The 19,116-nt window shown below is 42.4% G+C and overlaps 1 protein-coding gene across 3 annotated transcripts in view; it reads left to right on the forward strand.

Annotated features, from left to right (window-relative positions):
- Positions 1-19,116, forward strand: part of ino80 (INO80 complex ATPase subunit) — a 217,764-nt gene that overhangs the window by 134,103 nt on the left and 64,545 nt on the right. For all 3 annotated transcript variants that reach the window (XM_072569373.1, XM_072569372.1, XM_072569374.1), the window contains exon 26: positions 10,060-10,285. In XM_072569373.1, coding sequence (XP_072425474.1) covers positions 10,060-10,285 — 226 coding nt within the window. The remainder of the gene's footprint in view (positions 1-10,059; positions 10,286-19,116) is intronic.

Here is a 19,116-nt window from a genome sequence, read left to right on the forward strand (position 1 = left end):
ACTACATCACATCTGAGTGATGTGGTTTAAGTGGGTGTGGAGTTGGGTCACCTGTTCGCATGCCAAACTGACACTGCACACTTGACGAAAAATATTTTGGATTTTGAAGCTTTTTGGATTTCAGATAAAGGACTGTACGAAGTTGTAGGTCTCTAAGGTCAACAGGGAAAATTACAAAGGAGGTAGACTTAGTGATTGCTTCAGTGATGAAGGACGTAATAAGGGTAAAGTATTCAGTGGAGACTAGGTAAAACCGAGGAGCCGTAAAGGGTCAAAACTAATAAGTGTTATGTACGGACCCCCAATAGCAACCCTGTAATGCTAGATTATATAAAGGTGGAAATAAGGCAACTGTGTATCAAGACCAGAGTAGTATTAATGGGGGATTTTGACTTTAACAGATTGGAAGCAGCAGGCAAGCACCTATCAAAAAATGTAAATTTCTGGAGTGTCTCTGGGGTAATTTCTCACAGCAATATGTCCAGGGTACAACAATGGGGCACAATATTGGATTTAGTAATGAGCCATGGACCAGTTTTAGTTAGTGACCTAATGGAGTGTGAACATTTATCAAAATGGGATCATAACATGCTCTATTTCAATGTAGTGTTTGAAAGCGAAAAGTATGAACCGGCTACTATAGTTATAGATTTAGGTTAAGACTGGCTCTAAATATAAGACAAAGACTGCCCACTGTAAACAGGAAACATCTCATGGGCAAAACAATTGAAGAGCACTGGAGGGTGTTTAAAGAAATAGTTAACACCATACAAAACTAATTTATACCCTTAAGAGGGAAAAGCTCCACTTGTCAGAAAAACAGTCATGGACAATTAAAGATATCAGGGACAGCATAAAAGTAAAAAAGAAAATACAGAAATGTGGAGGGGGAAAAGTACAGATGCTGACAAACAGGGGGGGGGGGGGGAAGAATACAAAAACCACAAAAAGGCCACAAAGCAGCTTAGAGCTACTACAAGGGATTATAAAAGGAATTTTGCCAGGGCCATCAAAATTAATAAATTTTATAGTTCCGTAAAGGGAAAGCGGGTTGTCAGAAGCAGTGTTGTCCTGCTAAAAAAATTCAGACTGGGGATATTGCCAGTAACTGTGGGGAAATGGAAGACATGCTAACTAGTAACTTTGCCTGGTATTTATAGTAGAAAAGGAGGAAAGCATGCCAGAAGTTTCTATCTTTATTAATAGTGTATTGGGAATGGGTACTGAATAAAGTAAACGTAAAACATTGGTAATAAGGGCATTGATGAAATTAAAGATTGACCAATCCTGGTACCTGATTGTTTCCAAGAGGCCAGGGGCCCTACCTATTATATTTCAGAGCTTTGTACATTCAGGAGTTGTACCTCTGGATTGGAAAATCGCATGTCAAACTTTTAAGAAAGGTAAAAGAGGAAAACCATGGAATTACAGACTAGTTAGTCAGCATCTGTAGTGAGGAAATTGTTAGAGTCCATAATCAAGGGTAGGTTAATCGAAGCCCTTGAAATCTGTTAATCAGGAAGGGGCAGCATGGGATAATAGCAGATAGGTTCATGGAATCTTTGAAAAGGTGACTAAGGTGGTGGGTAGGTGAATGTCTATTGATGTTTACATGGGCTTCTTGAAGCTTGATAAAACCCCACATAAGAGAGAGAGCTAATCAAGTTAGCCCACGGAATTGAGAGCACATTAATGACATGGGTGGGAAATTGTTTGAGCAAGTGTCAGAAAGTAGAGGAAAGACCATAAGACGCAGGTGAGGCTAATCTGTCTACAATTTTCCAACTTTGCTTTACTCAGTTTTAAACACGTTAGCAATTTACCAATCCTCTGAAAGCCTCCCTGATGGTAGCGATTCTTGAAAGATCACTGTTAACACCTCGACTGTTCCTTCAGCTATCTCCCGGTGCTGGTCCAGGTGCTTTATCCTCTTTCAGGCTATTCAGTTTTTCTAGCACCTTGTCCTTGGCGATGGCCACCATACTCGGCTTTGCTCCCTCACTCCTAAATTTCTGAGATATTACTTCCACTGTGAAGACTAATGCAAAGTAATTATTCAGTTCCTCAGCCATTTCCTTTGCCACTACTGGCGTCAGTGGTGGGAAAGTTGCTGGAGAAGGTACAGAGGGATAAAAGCTATTTATATTTGGAAAAGAATGGGCTTATCAGTGATAGGTAAAATGGTTTTGTGTGGAAGAGATCGTGCCTTACCAACGTAATAGAGTTCTTTTGAGGAAATGACCAAGTTGATAGATGAAGGAAGGGCTGTGGATGTCATATACATGGACTTCAGTAAGGCGTTTGATAAGGTTCCCCATGGTAAACTAACAGAGAAAGTGAAGTCACATGGTCTGCAGGGTTTTCTAGCTAGGTAGATTAAAAAAAAACTAGTTGACTAACAGGACACAGTAGTAGTTGGAGGGAGTTTCTCGAAATGGAGAAAGGTGACCAGTAATGTTCCATTGTGCTGGGGCCACAGTTGTTTGTGATATACATGAATGATCTAGAAGAGGGCACTATTGGTACGATCTGCAAGCTTGCAGATAACACAGACTGGTGGAGTAGCAGAAAGCATGGGGACTGTCAAAAGAATACAAGAGAATAAAGGTCGACAAAATCATGAAGGGTATAGACAGAATGGACAGATGAGCTTTTTCCCAGGGTGAAGAATTCAGTAACAAGAGGTCATGCTTTCAAGGTGAGAGGTGGAAAGTTTAAGGGGGTTACACGTGGCAAGTACTTCAGAGGTTGGTGGGTGTCTGGAACGCGTTAGCAGCAGAGGTGGTAGAGGCAGGCACTGTAGCATCATTTACGATGTGTCCAGAGAGATGCATTAGTAGGTGGGCAGCAGAGGGATACAGATGCTTAGGAAATGGGCGACAAGTTTAGAGAGTGGATTTGAATTGGCTAGGGCTGAAGGGCCTGTTCCTGGGCTGTAAATTTTTATTTGTTTTTTTGTACTATCATCACTACAGTGTCATTTTCCAGCAGCCCAATGTGCACTTTTGCCTCTGATTTGTCCTTTAGAGTCATAGTCATAGAAATGTACAGCATGGAAACTCACCCTTCGGTCCAACTCATCCATGCCAACTAGATATCCCAATACAATCTAATTGTACTTGCCAGCACCTAGCTCATATCCCTCCAAACCCTTCCTATTCACACACCCATCCAGACACCTTTTAAATGTTAGAATTGTACCAGCCTCCTCCACTTCCTCATGCAGCTCATTCCATACATGCACCACCCTCAGCGTGAAAAAGTTGCCTCTCCGGTCCCTTTTTATATCATCTTCCTTCTTTTCTCCCAAACCTATGCCCTCTTGTTCTGGACTCTTCCTTTTCCTCTTCCCCCAACCCCAGCAAAAGATCTTGTGTATTTACCCTATCCATGCCCTTCATGATTTTACAACCCTCTATAAGTTCACCCCTCAGCCTTTGACGCTCCAGGGAAAACAGCCTCAACCTTTTCAACCACTCCCTGTAGCTCAAATCTTCCAACCCAGGCAACATCCTTGTAAATCCTTTCTGAGCCCTTTCAAGTTTCACAACATCCTTCCAATAGGAAGGAGACCATAAATTGCACGCAATATCCCAAAAGTGGCCTAACCAATGTCCTGTACAGCCGCACCATGATTTCCCAATTCCTATACTCAATGCTGTGACCAATAAAGGCAAGCATACCAAATGCCGCCTTCACTATCTTAGCTACCAGTGACTCCACTTTCATAGCATTCATAGAATTTATAGTAAAAGTTCTGTGTCTTGCAATCTCATTCTCCTGATGAAGGAGCAGCACTCTGAAAGCTCGTGCTTCCAAATAAACCTGTTGGACAATAATCTAGTGTTATAATTTTTACCTTTGTACACCCCAGTCCAACACCGGTGTCTCCAAATCATGACGACTTCACTGTCTACTGTTCCTCCAATTTTGGTGTAATCTGCAAACTTTCTAAATATACCTTCTATATTTCCCTATCTAAAGAAACGCTTACAATCTTCCTTTATATTACTTGCTAGTTTACCCTCATATTTGACCTTCTCCCTCCTCATTTCTTCCCCCTCTGCACGTCTTTGTAAGCTTCCCAATCCTCTGGTTTCCCACTGGCCTTCACCACATTATATGCTTTCTTTTTTGTTTTTATGCTATCCCTGACTTCCCTAGTCAGCCATGATTGCTTTATCCTCCCTGTACCATGCTGCTTTTTCCGTTGGTGAATTTATGCTGTGTCTCCCGAATTATTCCCAGAACCCCCCACCATTATTGTTCTACTGTCTTTCCTGTTAGGTTCCTCTCCAAGTCAATTCTACCCAACTCCTCACTCAGGCCTCTGTAGTTGCCTTTATTCAGCTATAATACCTGATTCTATCTTCTCCCTCTCAAACTGTCGAGTAAATTTGATCACTGCCTCCCAAGGGTTACTTCACCAAGTCCTTTATCAAGTCTGCCTCGTTGCACAACACTGATCCAGTATTGCCTGTTCCCTAGTGGGCTCCACCACAAGCTGCATCAAAAAGCCATCTCTTAGACATTCCACAAATTCCTTTTCTTGCAATCCACTACCAGCCTGATGTTCCTCGTCCACCAGCATATTTAAATCCCCCATGAACACTAACTTTGCCTTTCCTATACAACTATCTCCTGGTATATCTTGTGCTCCAGTTCCTGGCTACTGTTCGGAGGCCTGTACATACCTCCAACTATGGTTTTTTAACCTTTGCGATTCCTCAATTCTACCCACACAGATTTAACACCATCTGACCCTATTTTGTTTCTTACTAATGATTTAATAATCAATAGGTAATGAAATTGTCAGTGTGTAACCAGTGGTGTCCCACAAAGAGGCCTTAATTATTTACATTATTTTTCAAAGATACGTAATGGCATAGAAAGTCATATTTCCAAATTTGCTGGTGAAACAGGTAGCATTGTAGACGACGCAGATAATATATTTACTAAGGAATATTGCGAGACTGAGTAAAAATGTGGCAGATGGAGTTCAATATAATCAGGTGGAAAGTTACTCAGTTTGCACTAAAAAAGGATAAATCGGGGTACTTTCTAGATGAAATGAAGTTGAATACAATGGATACCCAAAGAGGCATGGAGATTCAGGTGCACAGATCTTTAAATATGATGAGCAGTCTACAAAATAATCAGGAAGGCTAATGGAATTCTTGCCTTTATGTCAAGAGGATGGGACTACAAGAGTGCTGTAATTATGCAAAGTTGAGAGTGTGGTGCTTGAAAGCACAGCAGGTCAGGCAGCATCCGAGGAGCAGGAGAAGCGATGTTTTGGGCATAAGCCCTGCATTATGTCGATTCTCCTGCTTCTTGGATGCTGCCTGACCTGCTGTGCTTTTCCAGCACCACTCTTGACTTTGGTCTCCAGCAGCTGCAGTCCTCACTTTCTACCTGTAATTACACAAAACTGTGATGACCCCACTTGGAATACCATGAGCAGATCTGGGCATCACGCCTTAGGAAGGATATGCTAGCCTTGAAGGAAGTACAAAATAAGTTTCGAAGAATTGTATCTGGACTTCGCAGATTGTTATAAGGAAAACATATAAAAATAAGGCCTGATTTCTGTAGAAGGTTACAGGGTGATTTGATCTAAGTCTCCAGGGTATTAACAGAAGTAGACAAGTTAGATTAGGGCAAGCTATTCCTATTGGTTGGGGATTCTCGAGCTAGAGAGCATAGTCTGAGAATTGGGGCCTGATTGTTCAGCAGAGATATTAAGAAGCACTTTACACAAACTTGGTAGAAGTTTGAAACTCTGCTGGATCAGTGTTAATTTAAATCTGTGTTAAATGTTTTTTTGTTAAACAGCGATGTTAAAGAAGAAAAATTATATATCTGCCATATATATGTATATGCAGCTAAGCGACAGATCAGCTATTAGCTCATTAAATAATAGGACAGACTCTGGCTTAAAAGCCTATTCCTGTGCCAATGCTCCTGAAGCTTTGCAGTTAGCTGTTGTGCCCTGAAGAATAAATATTTTCTGGTTTTAGCACAACCATGGGGAGATATGGGAGTCTGAGTACATTGTGCCTCAAAACGTTGAAATGATGAGAAAATAGTGCACAGCAGCCTGAGCTGCCCTTGGATGTGATGTGCCAATAGATGTGATGTCAGACAAACAGCAATGTGCCTTTATGTTGTGTGTGTGTGTGTGTGTCTTGTATAAAAAGATTGAGTAGTAACTGCAGTATTTTGAAACAGTTGTCATGGGATTGTTGCTAACTGTGCAGTGTATTTGTGTTGGTGTCACACTAACTGTAGTATATCAATACTTATTGAAGATAGCACCAGCTGTGTAGTGTACTGATGCATGCAGTGAGATTTCATGATGAATGTCAATGCGAATGCGACTTGAGTGGTAACAGATATGCTGTATGTTTGTTTGTGTAGTGAGAGTAACACTAACTGTAGAGTGAGCTAATTTTCCTAGCCTGGGTGTTGAGCAATTGGCTAGCAATTTCGGTGATCACACTCTTAACTAAAATCATGATGTTGCTATCTGAGGTTGCATCACCCTCATCTACAAGTGGAAGGGGGAGAGGGAGGAAATCAGAAATTGGAGACCAATCTCACTATTGAATGTGGATTACAAAAACTTGTCAAAGGTCATCGCCAACAGGGTCAGGTCTGCTCTGGGATCGATGATCCACCCTGATTAAACCTGTGCTGTACCGGGCAGGAAGATTGCTGAGAATCTCTCACTCCTCAGGCATACGATCCCCTACATGCAGGACAGGGGGTTGGACACCAGCCTCATCAGCCTGGACCAGGGGAAAGCCTTTGGCAGGATATCACATACATATATGAGAGATGTTCTCTCCAAAATGGGCTTTGGGGAGGGTATCTGCAATTGGATCCAACTGCACTACACCAACATTGTTAGTGCATTCTCAATCAATGGGTGGGAATCAGATAGCTTCCCAGTCAGATCTGGAGTCAGGCAGGGCTGCCCTCTCTCTCCTGCCTTGTTTGTGTGCTGCATAGAGCCATTTGCCAAGTCCATCAGGAAGGATGCGAGTCTGAGAGGGGTGACTATTCCTGGCAGCAGGGGCCTGCAGGTTAAGGCCTCTCTGTACGTGGATGATGATGTTTTCTGCTCTGATCCGCTGTCTCTGCACAGACTCATGTGCATATGTGACCAGTTCGAAGGGACCTCTGGGGCCAAGATAAATCTAGGCAAGAGCGAGGCCATGCTCTTCGGGAACTGGGCCGACCTAAAGGTGCTGGGTATTTGGTTCAGAGGGGCTGGGGCATACGCCAAGTCTTGGGAGGATCGTATCAGGAAAGTGAGGCAGAAACCGGGCAGATGGAAGCTACGGTCGCTCTCCATCGCAGGGAAAAAAACCTGGTCATTAGATGTGAGGCACTGTCGGTGTTGTTATATGTGGCATAGGTCTGGCCTATTCCCAGAACCTGTGCTGTCGCAGTCACCCGGGCCATCTTCCATTTTGTATGGAGATCAAAGATGGACTGTGTCCGAAGGGACTTGATGTATAAAGATATGGGCAAAGGGGGAGAAAACACACCCAATGCCACCCTCACCCTGATGGCCACCTTTGTGTGTGGCTGCATCAAGCTATGCGTGGATCCCCAATACGCAAACACCAAGTGTCACTACGTACTGAGGTTCTACCTGTCCCCGGTGTTGCGAAGGATGGGCCTGGCCTCGCTGCCGTGGAACGCTCCGAGTAGTTGGACCGTTCCGTATCACCTGTCCTTCGTGGAGAAATTTATGAAGAAAAACACCTTTGACCACAAGTCCATCAGGAAGTGGCCAGCATGTAGTGTCCTTGAGACCCTTTGGGAAAAGGAGAGGGTGGATCCTGTCGAGTGGTTCCCTGGGATTGTCAAAGTCATTTGGCAGAATGCCTCATTGCCAGAACTTTCCAACAAGCACCAAGACATGGCTTGGCTGATGTTGAGATGGCCTCTGCCTGTGAGATCCTTCACCGCACGCTGCCATCAAAGCGGCTGTGGAGGGGACGAGACTGTCACACACCACCTTCTGGAATGTACCTATGCAAAGGAAGTCTGGAGAGGAATGCAGTGGTGTTTGTCGAGGTTCGTCCCGAGCAGCTCCGTGACGTGGGACTCTGCTCTACGGTCTGTTCCCTGGGAAGCACACTGAGACAAACATCAACTGTGCCTGGAGGATCATTAACTCCGTGAAAGATGCTCTTTGGTCTGTCCAAAACCTGTTGATCTTCCAGCTGAAGGAGCTGACCCCTACTGAGTGTTGTGGACTGGCACATTCCAAGATCCAGGACTGTGTTGAGGGACACGCTGAAGCTTGGGGTAGCTGCCACCAAGGCGCGGTGGGGAAAGACCACTGTGTAACATCTGCCTGCCAAAGAAGAACAGGGGGCCCACTCAGTAAGTGGGCTCCGCTGAAGCCTCTGCTAAGTAAACATACAGACCTGTATATGCGAATGATTAATTCCGATCTCTATTTGTCATGAAGTGCAAGGTGCACCTATGAATAGCACCACCAATTGTACACATCATCAAAATATTTTATGAATAAAGTATATTTTTGAAATAAAAATAAAGTTACTATCTGAGGTTGTGCTCCTCCAGACGTTTTGGTATTAGAACATTGAGAGGAGGTGTAGTTGATCTATTTACCTCTATTCTACCTGAAAGGCTGATGTATGAGTCAAGCTTTTAACCCACTGGTTAGCATTAGTTATTTCCTTGGAATCTTAGAGTGAAAGTTAATTTCCACAAGTATGGAGTTTCTTTTCACAGTTTAAATTCTCAGATATGCTTAAAACATTTAAGTAATTTTAACTTTTTCTTTATTTTTCCCAATCCTATCCTCTTCCATTTTTAGTTCACATCCTGATCGAGAGTGTGGTGCATAACTTGATCTTGAATTAAAAATTCTGAGTTATATTTTCTGCCTTAGACTAAGTAAAGATTTGTCAGTTTGGTTCAGGAAACTCAATCTTGCTGAAACAGTATTCTAATTGCTGAAGACATATGAGAGCAAAATTAGGCCATTCAGGCCATCAAGTCTGCTCTCCCATTCAATCATGGCTGATATGTTTCTCAACCCCACTCTCCTGCAACCCTCTAGCCTTTTACTAATCAAGAGCCTATCAATCTCTCTTAAAGAAACTGACTTTGCCACAAAAGGCCATGAGTTGCACAGATTCATCGCCCTCTGAAGAAATTCCTTCTCATCTCAGTTCTTAAGTCCTTCACTCCGATGCTGTACACTCTGGCCACAGTAAGAGTGGAAAAGCCAGCTCCATGTCCACTGTATTCAGGCCTCTCAGTATTCTGTCAGTTTCAATAACATTCCCCTCGACCTTCTTAACTCCATTAAATACAGACCAGTTCTCCTCCTCTCTTATGACAAGCTCTTCATTCTTGGGATCATTATTATGGATCTTCTCTGGCATCCTCTAAGACCAGCACAGCTATCCTTACATATGGGACCCAAAGCTGCTATCAACATTGTAAATACGATCTGACCTGAGATTTTATACAGCTTCAGCAGTACATTTCTACTCTTGTATTCTAGCCCTCTTGCAATGCCAACATTGCATTTGCATTCCTAACTGCCAACTGAACCTGCATGTTAACTTTTAAAAGAATCCTGAACTAGGACTCCGAAGTCCCATTGTGCTTCAGATTTATGAAGCATTTTCCTCATTTCAAAAATAGTCTGCACTACTTATTATTCCCACTAAAGTGCATAACCTCACTTCTGGCGGTGCAATCCATTTACGTTTCTTTACCCACTTTCCTAGCCTCAGTCCTTCTGCAGCTTCCCCACTTCCTCAACACTACCTGTCCCTCTACCTATCTTTTGTGTCATCTACAGCAGTGTCCTTTGTTCCTTCATCCAGATCATCCATATAGTTCCGTATAAAAGCCATAAGTAGTATTGTAATGAATGACTAGCACTGTTGAATTGGTGCTAATGACAAAATCTGCAGTGTGATTTACTTTAACTGTGTAGTGTATTGATGTAATGCTTTTCTGGGTTAACATTAATGTCCTGCCCTGTATGTATCTCAGGTGACTGCTGTTCCACGGGACATCTACTGTTGTGATCGGAGTGCAGAGAACGAGCGTCGATTGATGAGGGAAGGTGGCCACCTCACTGTCAAGCAGTGCCTCTTGTATGGAACCCCAGAGCTAGCTCTTCATTGGAGAAATCGGCTGTCTTTCTTCTTTCTTGAAAATCCTGGGGGTTTGTTAGCTGTTCAGTCGAGGCATGGCTGGTCCTTCATTAGGATTCCTGGTAAATAGATGAGAATTTCACTCCTCTGATTCTATTTTGTTAAATAAATATGTGAGAGTTATGTCAGAAGCTTAATCTTCAACTGTTGTAATCTAGGCCCCCAGATCGTTTTTTTTTGTTTCTGTCAGGCATTGTTGAAACTGCTACACTGAGGGAAGCTTGCTTGAAATTGACTTGTCGCTTGTGTGTTGGATTCAAGCAATCTGTAGATCAGTTCTGCCCCCTCAACACTTGGGTTGTGTTCAATCATATTGGCAACCCAGTTGTCCTATTTATAGGGAGTAGGCAATATCCAGCACATTGTGCAAGTGTAAATCAGTTGGCCCCTTAGTGTTGGTAAATGTATGTGTATTGACTATCAATTGTCTGGGGCTTTTTGGCTTACTCGCAGTTCACAAAATTGCAGACATGACAGCAAATGCCTGCAAAGTGAGCCATTTATCTTTTCTCAACAATACTTTGAATTTAGTAACTCCTACTGGAGGAATATTTGACTTCCGTAATACTGGTCTGTGATATCACTACACTCTCTTTGTGACTGTTCTTTAACTGGAGATTTCATGTGGTTGAGCCTCACTGACAAGGGATGGGGGCTAGCATTTGTTGCTCATTCCTAAATGCCCTTGAAAGCAGCACACCACTTTGGTTCTCTTGAACTGCTAGGATCTGCCTGGTGTAGATATACCCACTATGATGTTAGGAAAGGTTCCAGCAGCATTCGAAGGAACAGTAATGTAGTTTCAAATTGGTATGAGGTGTGGCTTTGAAGAGAATCTGTAAGTGATGGTGTTTCCATGCCTCTAAATGGTACAGGTCGCAGTTTTGGTAGGTGCTATTAAAGATGACATTGTGATTTGTTGCAGTGCATCTTGTAAATAGTGCACACTGATACCGTTGAGGGCGTGAATATTTAAGCTACCAAAGCTGTTTTTTCTGTCCTGCAAAGTATGGAATGTCTTGAGTGTTCCACTCATCCAAGCAAGTGGGAAATGTTACATCTCACTCCTGCCTTGTGCCTTGTTGTTGGTAGGTCACTTCCGGGGAGTGAGGAAATAAGTTATTTGCTGCGTAATTCCCAGATTATAGTCCACTTCAGTTTCTAATGGAATGATTACCCCCCCCCCCCCCAAAAAAAAATTAGGGCATTCAGCAATGAAAATGCCATTGAATGTCATGGGGAGATGATTAGCTTTTCTCTTACTGGCACTTGTGTTGCAAATGTCATATGCCACTTATCTGCCCAAGCCTGAAAGTTGTTTAGATCTTGCTGCATATAGACATTGACTAAAGTCTGTGTAGGTCATAAATAGTATTGACATTGTATAATTGTCAGTTAACATTCTTAAACTCTTCTGATGAAGGAAAGCCATGTTTGTGTTGGACTAGGATGGGCAAAGTTAAAAATCTCAACACTCGGTTATAGTCCAACAGGTTTATTTGGAAGTACAAGCTTTCAGAGCACTGCTCCTTTGTCAGGTAGCTGGGGGGGCAGGATCATAGGATACAATTTTTATAGTAAAAGATCAAAGCGTAATACAACTAATATGTTGTATTGAACAAACCCAGATTGCTGTTAAGCCTTTAATCACTTGGAATGGGGATGCAGGTTTTCATTGATTAATATGTAAATCCCAGAACTACTTTTAAGTCACAGTCCTGAGAGAGTATCTCAACTCGGACAATGCATTAAAGATGTGAGGTTAGAGCTTATCTGTATCCCAACCTTAAGTCAGACTGATTTTATTTCCAAAGTAGAAATTTATTAAATCTACCAGACTGACTGCCTACTGATTGTGTGCGCTTTTTGAACAAAATAGAATGTGTCTGCAAATGAACATACACCCCATAGACTTGTATATATGAGTGCATGTGTGGGCTTGGTAAAGTGTGTTTGAGTGTGACTGAGAGGGAGTGTGTGCAACCGCACCATTGTTGTCAAACCAGCAGACATTGGAGGAGCCTTGCAGACTACTACAAGAATGTGTACCGACGACTGAACAACTAGGAACACTGCGTGCAACTACCAACCTATCAACCAAAGATCACATCCGTGAACTAAACAGATCGATCAAGACTTGATCCAGTCCTCAGAATACTCTATGCACACTCATCCCATGTATTTCTCACATGGGGGACTTCTACTGCTTTCCAATGATACACAAAGCCAATGCACCTGGATGTCCCATCATATCAAGCAACAGGACCCTGTGAGAGAACCTCTCTGGTGAAGATATCTTGAAACCCATTGTACATAGGACCCTAGCTTCTGTTGTGACACTACAGATTTCTTATAGAAACTCAGCACCCACGGGCCAGTCAAGCTGGCAACATGCCTTGTCGCGGTGGATGTTTCAGCACTCTGCACCAGCATCCCCCACAACAATGGCATCGCTGCAACAACCTTCGTACTCAATGCCAATAACTGCCAATCTCCAGGCACCATCCTTTGACTGATCAGTTTCATCCTCAACCACAATGTCTCTACCTTTGACTACCTGTTCTTACTCCAGACACACTGAACAGCCATAGGGACTAAATTTGCACCCCAACATGCCAACGTTTTCATGCACATGTTTGAACAAGGCAACTTTGCTGCATAGGACCGCCAACCAACACTACACACCAGATCTATTGATGACATTTTCTTCCTCTGGACCCATGGCAAGGAATCACTGAAATTACTACACAGTGATATCAAGAAACTTCATCTCACCATCAGACATGCCATGGACTACTCTTAAGAATTGGTCTGGTTCTTGGACACGCGTCTCCATCAAGGATGGGCACCTCAGTACCGCAAGGCCACGGATAACCGTGATGCTGCATTTCTCTAGCTTCCACCACCCTAAACACACTAAAACAGCGATCCCCTGCAGTCAAGCCCTACACACAGGATCTGTTCAGATGAACACAGTGGACACCTGAAGGTACTCAAAGATGTCCTCATTAGAATGGGGTGCTTATCAACTCATTGATTGCCAGTTCCAACATGCCACAGCGAGAAACTCGAATGACATCCTCAGGAAGCAGACATGGGATAAGACCGATAGGGTATCCTTCATTGACAAGCTCTACTCAGGAGCAGAGAAACTAAACCATGTTCTTTGCAACTGGCAACACATTATCAATGAGGATGAGCACCTCACCAAGATCTTCCCTCTGCTTCCACTTCTCTCCTTTAAACAATCAACAAACCTTAAACAGACCATTGTTCACAGCAAACTGCCCAGCCTTCAGGACAACATTGACCACAACACCATACAACCCTGTCATGGCATTCACTGCAAATTATGTCAGTGTTGATATGAATACTGCCATTACATGTGGGGACACCGCCCACCCCCTGCGCAACAAGTACTCATGTGACTTTGCCAACATTGTCTATCTCTTGTGCTGTGGGCAATAATGCCCGATGCATGGTATATTGGCGCAGCCAAGTGGATGCTACGACAAATGATGAATGGACACTGCAACAATTGCCAGACAGGGATCTCCCCTCCCAGTTGGGGCACATATCACCAGTCAAGTATATTCAGCCTTGGATTTTTGGGTGACCATCTTCCAAGGTGAACTTCAGGATACACAGCAACACAGTTGCTGAGCAGAGGCTGATAGCTAAATTCAGTAACGAATAGGACGGCCTCAACTGGCATTGTGGGTTCATGTCAAACTATCAGTGACCCCACCTAACTATACACTCGTAAACACAAGTGCACATACACACTCATAGACACTCTTGCATATGATCACACTCTCACATGCTCTCTCTCAGACACACCTCACTCACTCACTCACTCTCACTCTCACTCTCTCTCTCACTCACTCACTCTCACTCACTCACTCACTCACTCACTCACTCACTCACTCACTCACTCACTCACTCACTCACTCACTCACTCACTCACTCACTCACTCACTCTACTTTACTTTACTTTACTTTACTTTACTTTACTTTACCAAGCATGCTAATGTGTTCTCACTTCTCCCTCTCTTCTGTACATGTGTGTATGCACACAGTTATGTCTATGGCGTGAATTTGCATTTGTAGATTTATATTTGCAGATACATTCTATTTTGTTTAAAAAGCGCATAGTCTGTAGGCAGTCAGTCCATATGACATTTTATAAATTCCTACTTTGGGAATAGGCCCAGTCTCGCTCAAGGTTGGGATACAGATGAACTCTAACCTCATGCCTTTACTGCATTGTCTGAGATGAGATGTCACTTTTTTTGCTAAAACCTTAAGTTATCTCGGGACTGTGACTTGAAAGAAGTTGTGGGATTTACATTTTAATCAATCGAAGCCTGTCTCCTCATTCTAAGCGATGTAAAGACTGAACCGCAATCTATTTGTTCAATAAATCACATCAGTTGTATGACACTCTGATCTTTTACTATAAACTCTGTGTCCTATGATCCTGCCCCACCAGCTACCTGACAAAGGATCAGCGCTCTGAAAGCTTGTACTTCCAAATAAACCTGTTAGACTGTAACCTGGTATTGAGATTTTTAACTGATGATGGAAAGGTCATTAATGAAGCAGGTGGAGATGGTGAGCTTCAGGCTGCACCTTGAGGAACTCCTGCAGTTATATCCTGGGGCTGAAATGATTGACATTAACGACCACAACCAATTTCCTTTGTGCTAGGTATGACTGCAACCAATGGAGTATTTCTGATTTTTCCATGTACCTGTACTGGAGTTTAGAATAGGGCAGATGATAAAGAAGGATCAATACTTTGCCTGCTTTTTGTCAGATATCTTGCAGATGTGGATATGCAACAGAAGAATTGTGCAGGAGTACTAATCAAGCCATCTGCTACCATTATCCTTCGAGGTGATGAGTCTACTTTGAGGGACATTGTAGAATCTTAAAATGACTGAAGAAAATTAATCCATTGACCAGTAAAATGTTAGATTTCTGCAAAAACAGTTTAACTGTTTCTTTTTATGTAGCCCTGCAAATATTTCCATACAGGAGTTCATTTATCAACTTCCTTTTTGAAAGCCATGATTTGAATCTGCCTCCACCAGATCTTCAGGCAATGTTTTTCAGATTTAAGCCACTTGCTGTGTAAAAACAATGTCCTTGAATATTTTGATTCTGTTGACAATCATCTTATATCCATGTCATCAAGCTGTTGGCCCTTTTGACAATGAGAGCAGTTTCTCTCAAATTTTACAGATTACTCATGATTGTGAGCAACCTATCAAATCTCCTCAAATTCATCTTTCTGAAAGGGAAGCTCCAGCTTCTCCAGTTTACACATAACTGTTGGCTGTAATCATTGAAACCATTCTCTTAATGTTTGCATCCTTTTAACACAATTGAAGTTATGATAATGCAGAAAAAGCCCACTGGACCCACCGTGCCTCCTCTAACTCTTCTCACAAGTGCCATTTACACACTGTCAGTCTCATGCTGTTCCCCCATACTCTTGCACACCATTTCTGTGAAAGAAGTCATAGATAAAAACCGAAAGATGCTGGAAATCAGAAGCAAAATCAGAAGTTGCTTGAAAAGCTCAGCAGGTCTGGCAACATCTGTGAAGAGGATGGGTCACCTATCTAGCTTCTTGAGAATCGTATGTTTTGTTTTGTCTTGTCCTAGACAGTTCTCAATGGTAGTGAAATCCGCAGACTCACCACTCTGGGTCAAGAAATTTCTCTTTAACTCTGACATAAATGATTTACTCCATATTTTTAGACTGTGACCTCTGACTCTGGGTCCCCTCACTCGAGAACATTATTCCTGCATTTACACCACCGAGTCCTGTCAAATGTTTCTAAGTTTCAATGAGATCATCACCCCCAGTTCTTCTGATCTTGTTGTGAATACAGTCCCACCTTCCCTCTGTTGCAAGAAATTCTTCTTCAGATAGGGGGCACAAACTGCACACTCTATTCGAGAAATGGTCTCACTAAGGCCCTGTGTAATTGCACCAAGACATCCCTGCTTCTGTAGCCTAACACTGTCACTGTGAAAACCAATATGCCATTTGCTGCCTTTAGTGCTTGCTGCACATTCCCTTCTCAGTTTCTACTCATTTAAATAATGTGCTTTTCATGTTTTTTGCTACCAAAGTGAATAATTTCATATTCACTTATACTGCATCAATGATGCATTTTCCTACTCATCTTGTCTAAATCATACTGAATCTCTGCATCCTCCTGTCAGCTTGTCCTCTTCCCCCAGTTTTGACCTCTGCAAATTTGGAGAAATTACATTTGGTTCCCTCTTTTAAATCATTAATGTATACTGTATTGTGAATAGCTGGGGTCCTAACACTGATCTTTGCGGTGCTCCACTAGTCACTGCCTGCCATTTGAAAGCAGGCCCATTTATTTCTATTCTTTGTTCCCTGTCTGCCAACCAGTTTTCTATCCATCTCAATATTCTATTCCCAATTCCATGGGGTATAATTTTGTAGGGTATTGTCAAAAACCTTTTAAAGTTCAAATAAACCACAAATACTGGCTCTTCCTCAAGAACTCTACAGTTACATCCTTGAAGTCCAGTCGATTTGTCAAGCATGATTCCCTTTTATAAACCTATGTTGACGCTATCTGATCCTGCCATTATTTTTGCAAGCACTCTGTTATCAAATCTTTTCTAATGGTCTCGAGCCTTCGCGGCGTCCCACCCCCACCACCCACCACCCACTACCAATCTCAGGCTGACTGGTTCATAATTCCTGGTTTTCTCTCTACCTCTTTTTTTAAGTAGACAGGTTATATTAGCTACCTTTGAATCTTTAATAGGGATTCCAGCATCTGTAGAATCTTGAAAGATAACCACCAATGCATCCACTATTTCGAGGGCAACTTAAGTACTCTGGGATGTAGGTTATCAGACCCTAAGATTTGACACCAGCCTTCAACCCCATTAATTTCCTCAGCGTCATTTCCCTATGAATGCTAATTTCCTTAAGTTCCTCCTCCTTACTGAACCCAAATGTGTTCCCCAACGTTTCCAGTGTCTTGTGTCCCCTTTGTATACACAGTACCAATGTTCATATTTAATTTTTCAGCCTTTTCTTCGTTCACCGTTATAAATTTCTCTTTCTGACCATAAGGGACCCACATTTGTCTTCAATCTTTTTCTCTTTGCACATCTATCGACACTGTTTTTACAGTCACTTCTTTTGTTCTCCACAAGCTTCGTTCTGTATGCTGTCTTCCCTTTAATCAATCCCTGCTCCCACTCCTCAGTTCGGTTTCTTATCTGGCCAATTTGTATGACTTCTCTTTAGATCTAATACTACCTCTTAGCTCAGCAAGCAAACCTATATCCAGACCCTCAGCCTGAGCTACAAATCTTCTCAAAACTCACTATCTCTTAATTTCCCTTGTAAGACATGGTTTTAGACACCTTTTGCATTCAACTTTTGTCAGGCAGCAATGAGCAATTATTGTAATTCACTCACTGGCTCTTTGAATGTTTGCCACTGTCTTTCCGCTGTGATCCCTTTAAGTAACGTCTCCCAATCTATCATAGCCAACTTGTGCCTGATAGCATCATAGTTTCTTCTATTTAAATTCAGGTTCCTAGTCTCAGAATCAACTACACCTCTCTCCATCTTGAAGAATTCTCTGACGTTATGGTCACTCATCCCAAATGGGCCACACACAACCAGATTGCCAGTATCCCTTTCTCATTGCATTCTTCAATGTATTGGCCCAGGAAACCATCCCATATGCACACTAAAAATTCTTCCTCTGTGCCTTGTTATTGATTTCAGGTTGCCCAATCTATATGCAAAATAACCATCTATATTTACATTTATTGCATGCATCTCAAATTTCCTGTTTGAGGCAATTTCCAATAACACTTGTATAGTTTATATACAATTTCCATTAACATTTTTTGTCTCTTGCTGTTTCTCAGCTCCACTGATGCAGATTCCACCCCATTAAAGCTTCTCACTCTTGCATTAGTTGCAGTGTTACTGATGCCTTTTCTGAAGAAGGGTTCCTGCCAGACCTCCTAAATAGCTCTAGCAATTTCAGTCTTGCTGCCCCTCTTTCTCTAAAACCTTGCATCCAGGTATATTTAGGGTAGGACTAGGTACTTGTTCAACCAGGTGTTTGTTCTCTCATTATTTATTATTGCAGTGTTGCCTTCTCATCCAATTTTTGTGCATCTTATTTTTCGTGTATAATGGTATGTTCTAGTTCCCACTCCTTCACCCAATCACTTCAAAAAGTCTCCAACACCATCAAACTGCATTGCAGTGGATAGTGGTATCTTGTTTGTTCACAAATGCAGCTGTCTGAGTTACGACCCTACACATGCATCCCTGTGAAGCGTAGTTATGATTGATGCCCGTGCTTGCTTACAAATGTTAGGTTTGCTGTATTTATATGTGTAATATAGTTCAGAAGAGGCCTTTCAGCCCATCAAGTCTGTAGCACCAAGCGTATGCTAAATCTACACTAGTACCACTTTGCAACACTTGGCATTTAGCTTTCAAAGTTAATGAATGTTTGCACCTTCAAGTGTGCCCCCTTGTTAATCCTTCAACTAAGGGAAATCTCTGGCCGCCCCTCTCACACGTCTAGCAGGTGTTTCTCAATTTTTAGCCCGTTGATCAATTCATATCTGTGGAATTCTTATTGTGTCCTTGATCTTTGTGGACCTTAAAGAATTCAAGAGATCAACAAATGCCAGCTTTGTCATTTAGGTAAATAATAGAACTAGAGGGATATCTAGAGCATGCTTGGCAGATGGTAGTCACCTGCACAGTAGTATTATTGGAGGCATAGCTCCATGGATTGTGTGTGTGTGTAGCTGTAATATTGGAGGTAGAGCTGGATTGTCTTTGAGACAT

The sequence above is a fragment of the Chiloscyllium punctatum genome, chromosome 4, assembly GCF_047496795.1.
Source record: "Chiloscyllium punctatum isolate Juve2018m chromosome 4, sChiPun1.3, whole genome shotgun sequence".
Classification (NCBI taxonomy): Eukaryota; Metazoa; Chordata; class Chondrichthyes; order Orectolobiformes; family Hemiscylliidae; genus Chiloscyllium; species Chiloscyllium punctatum.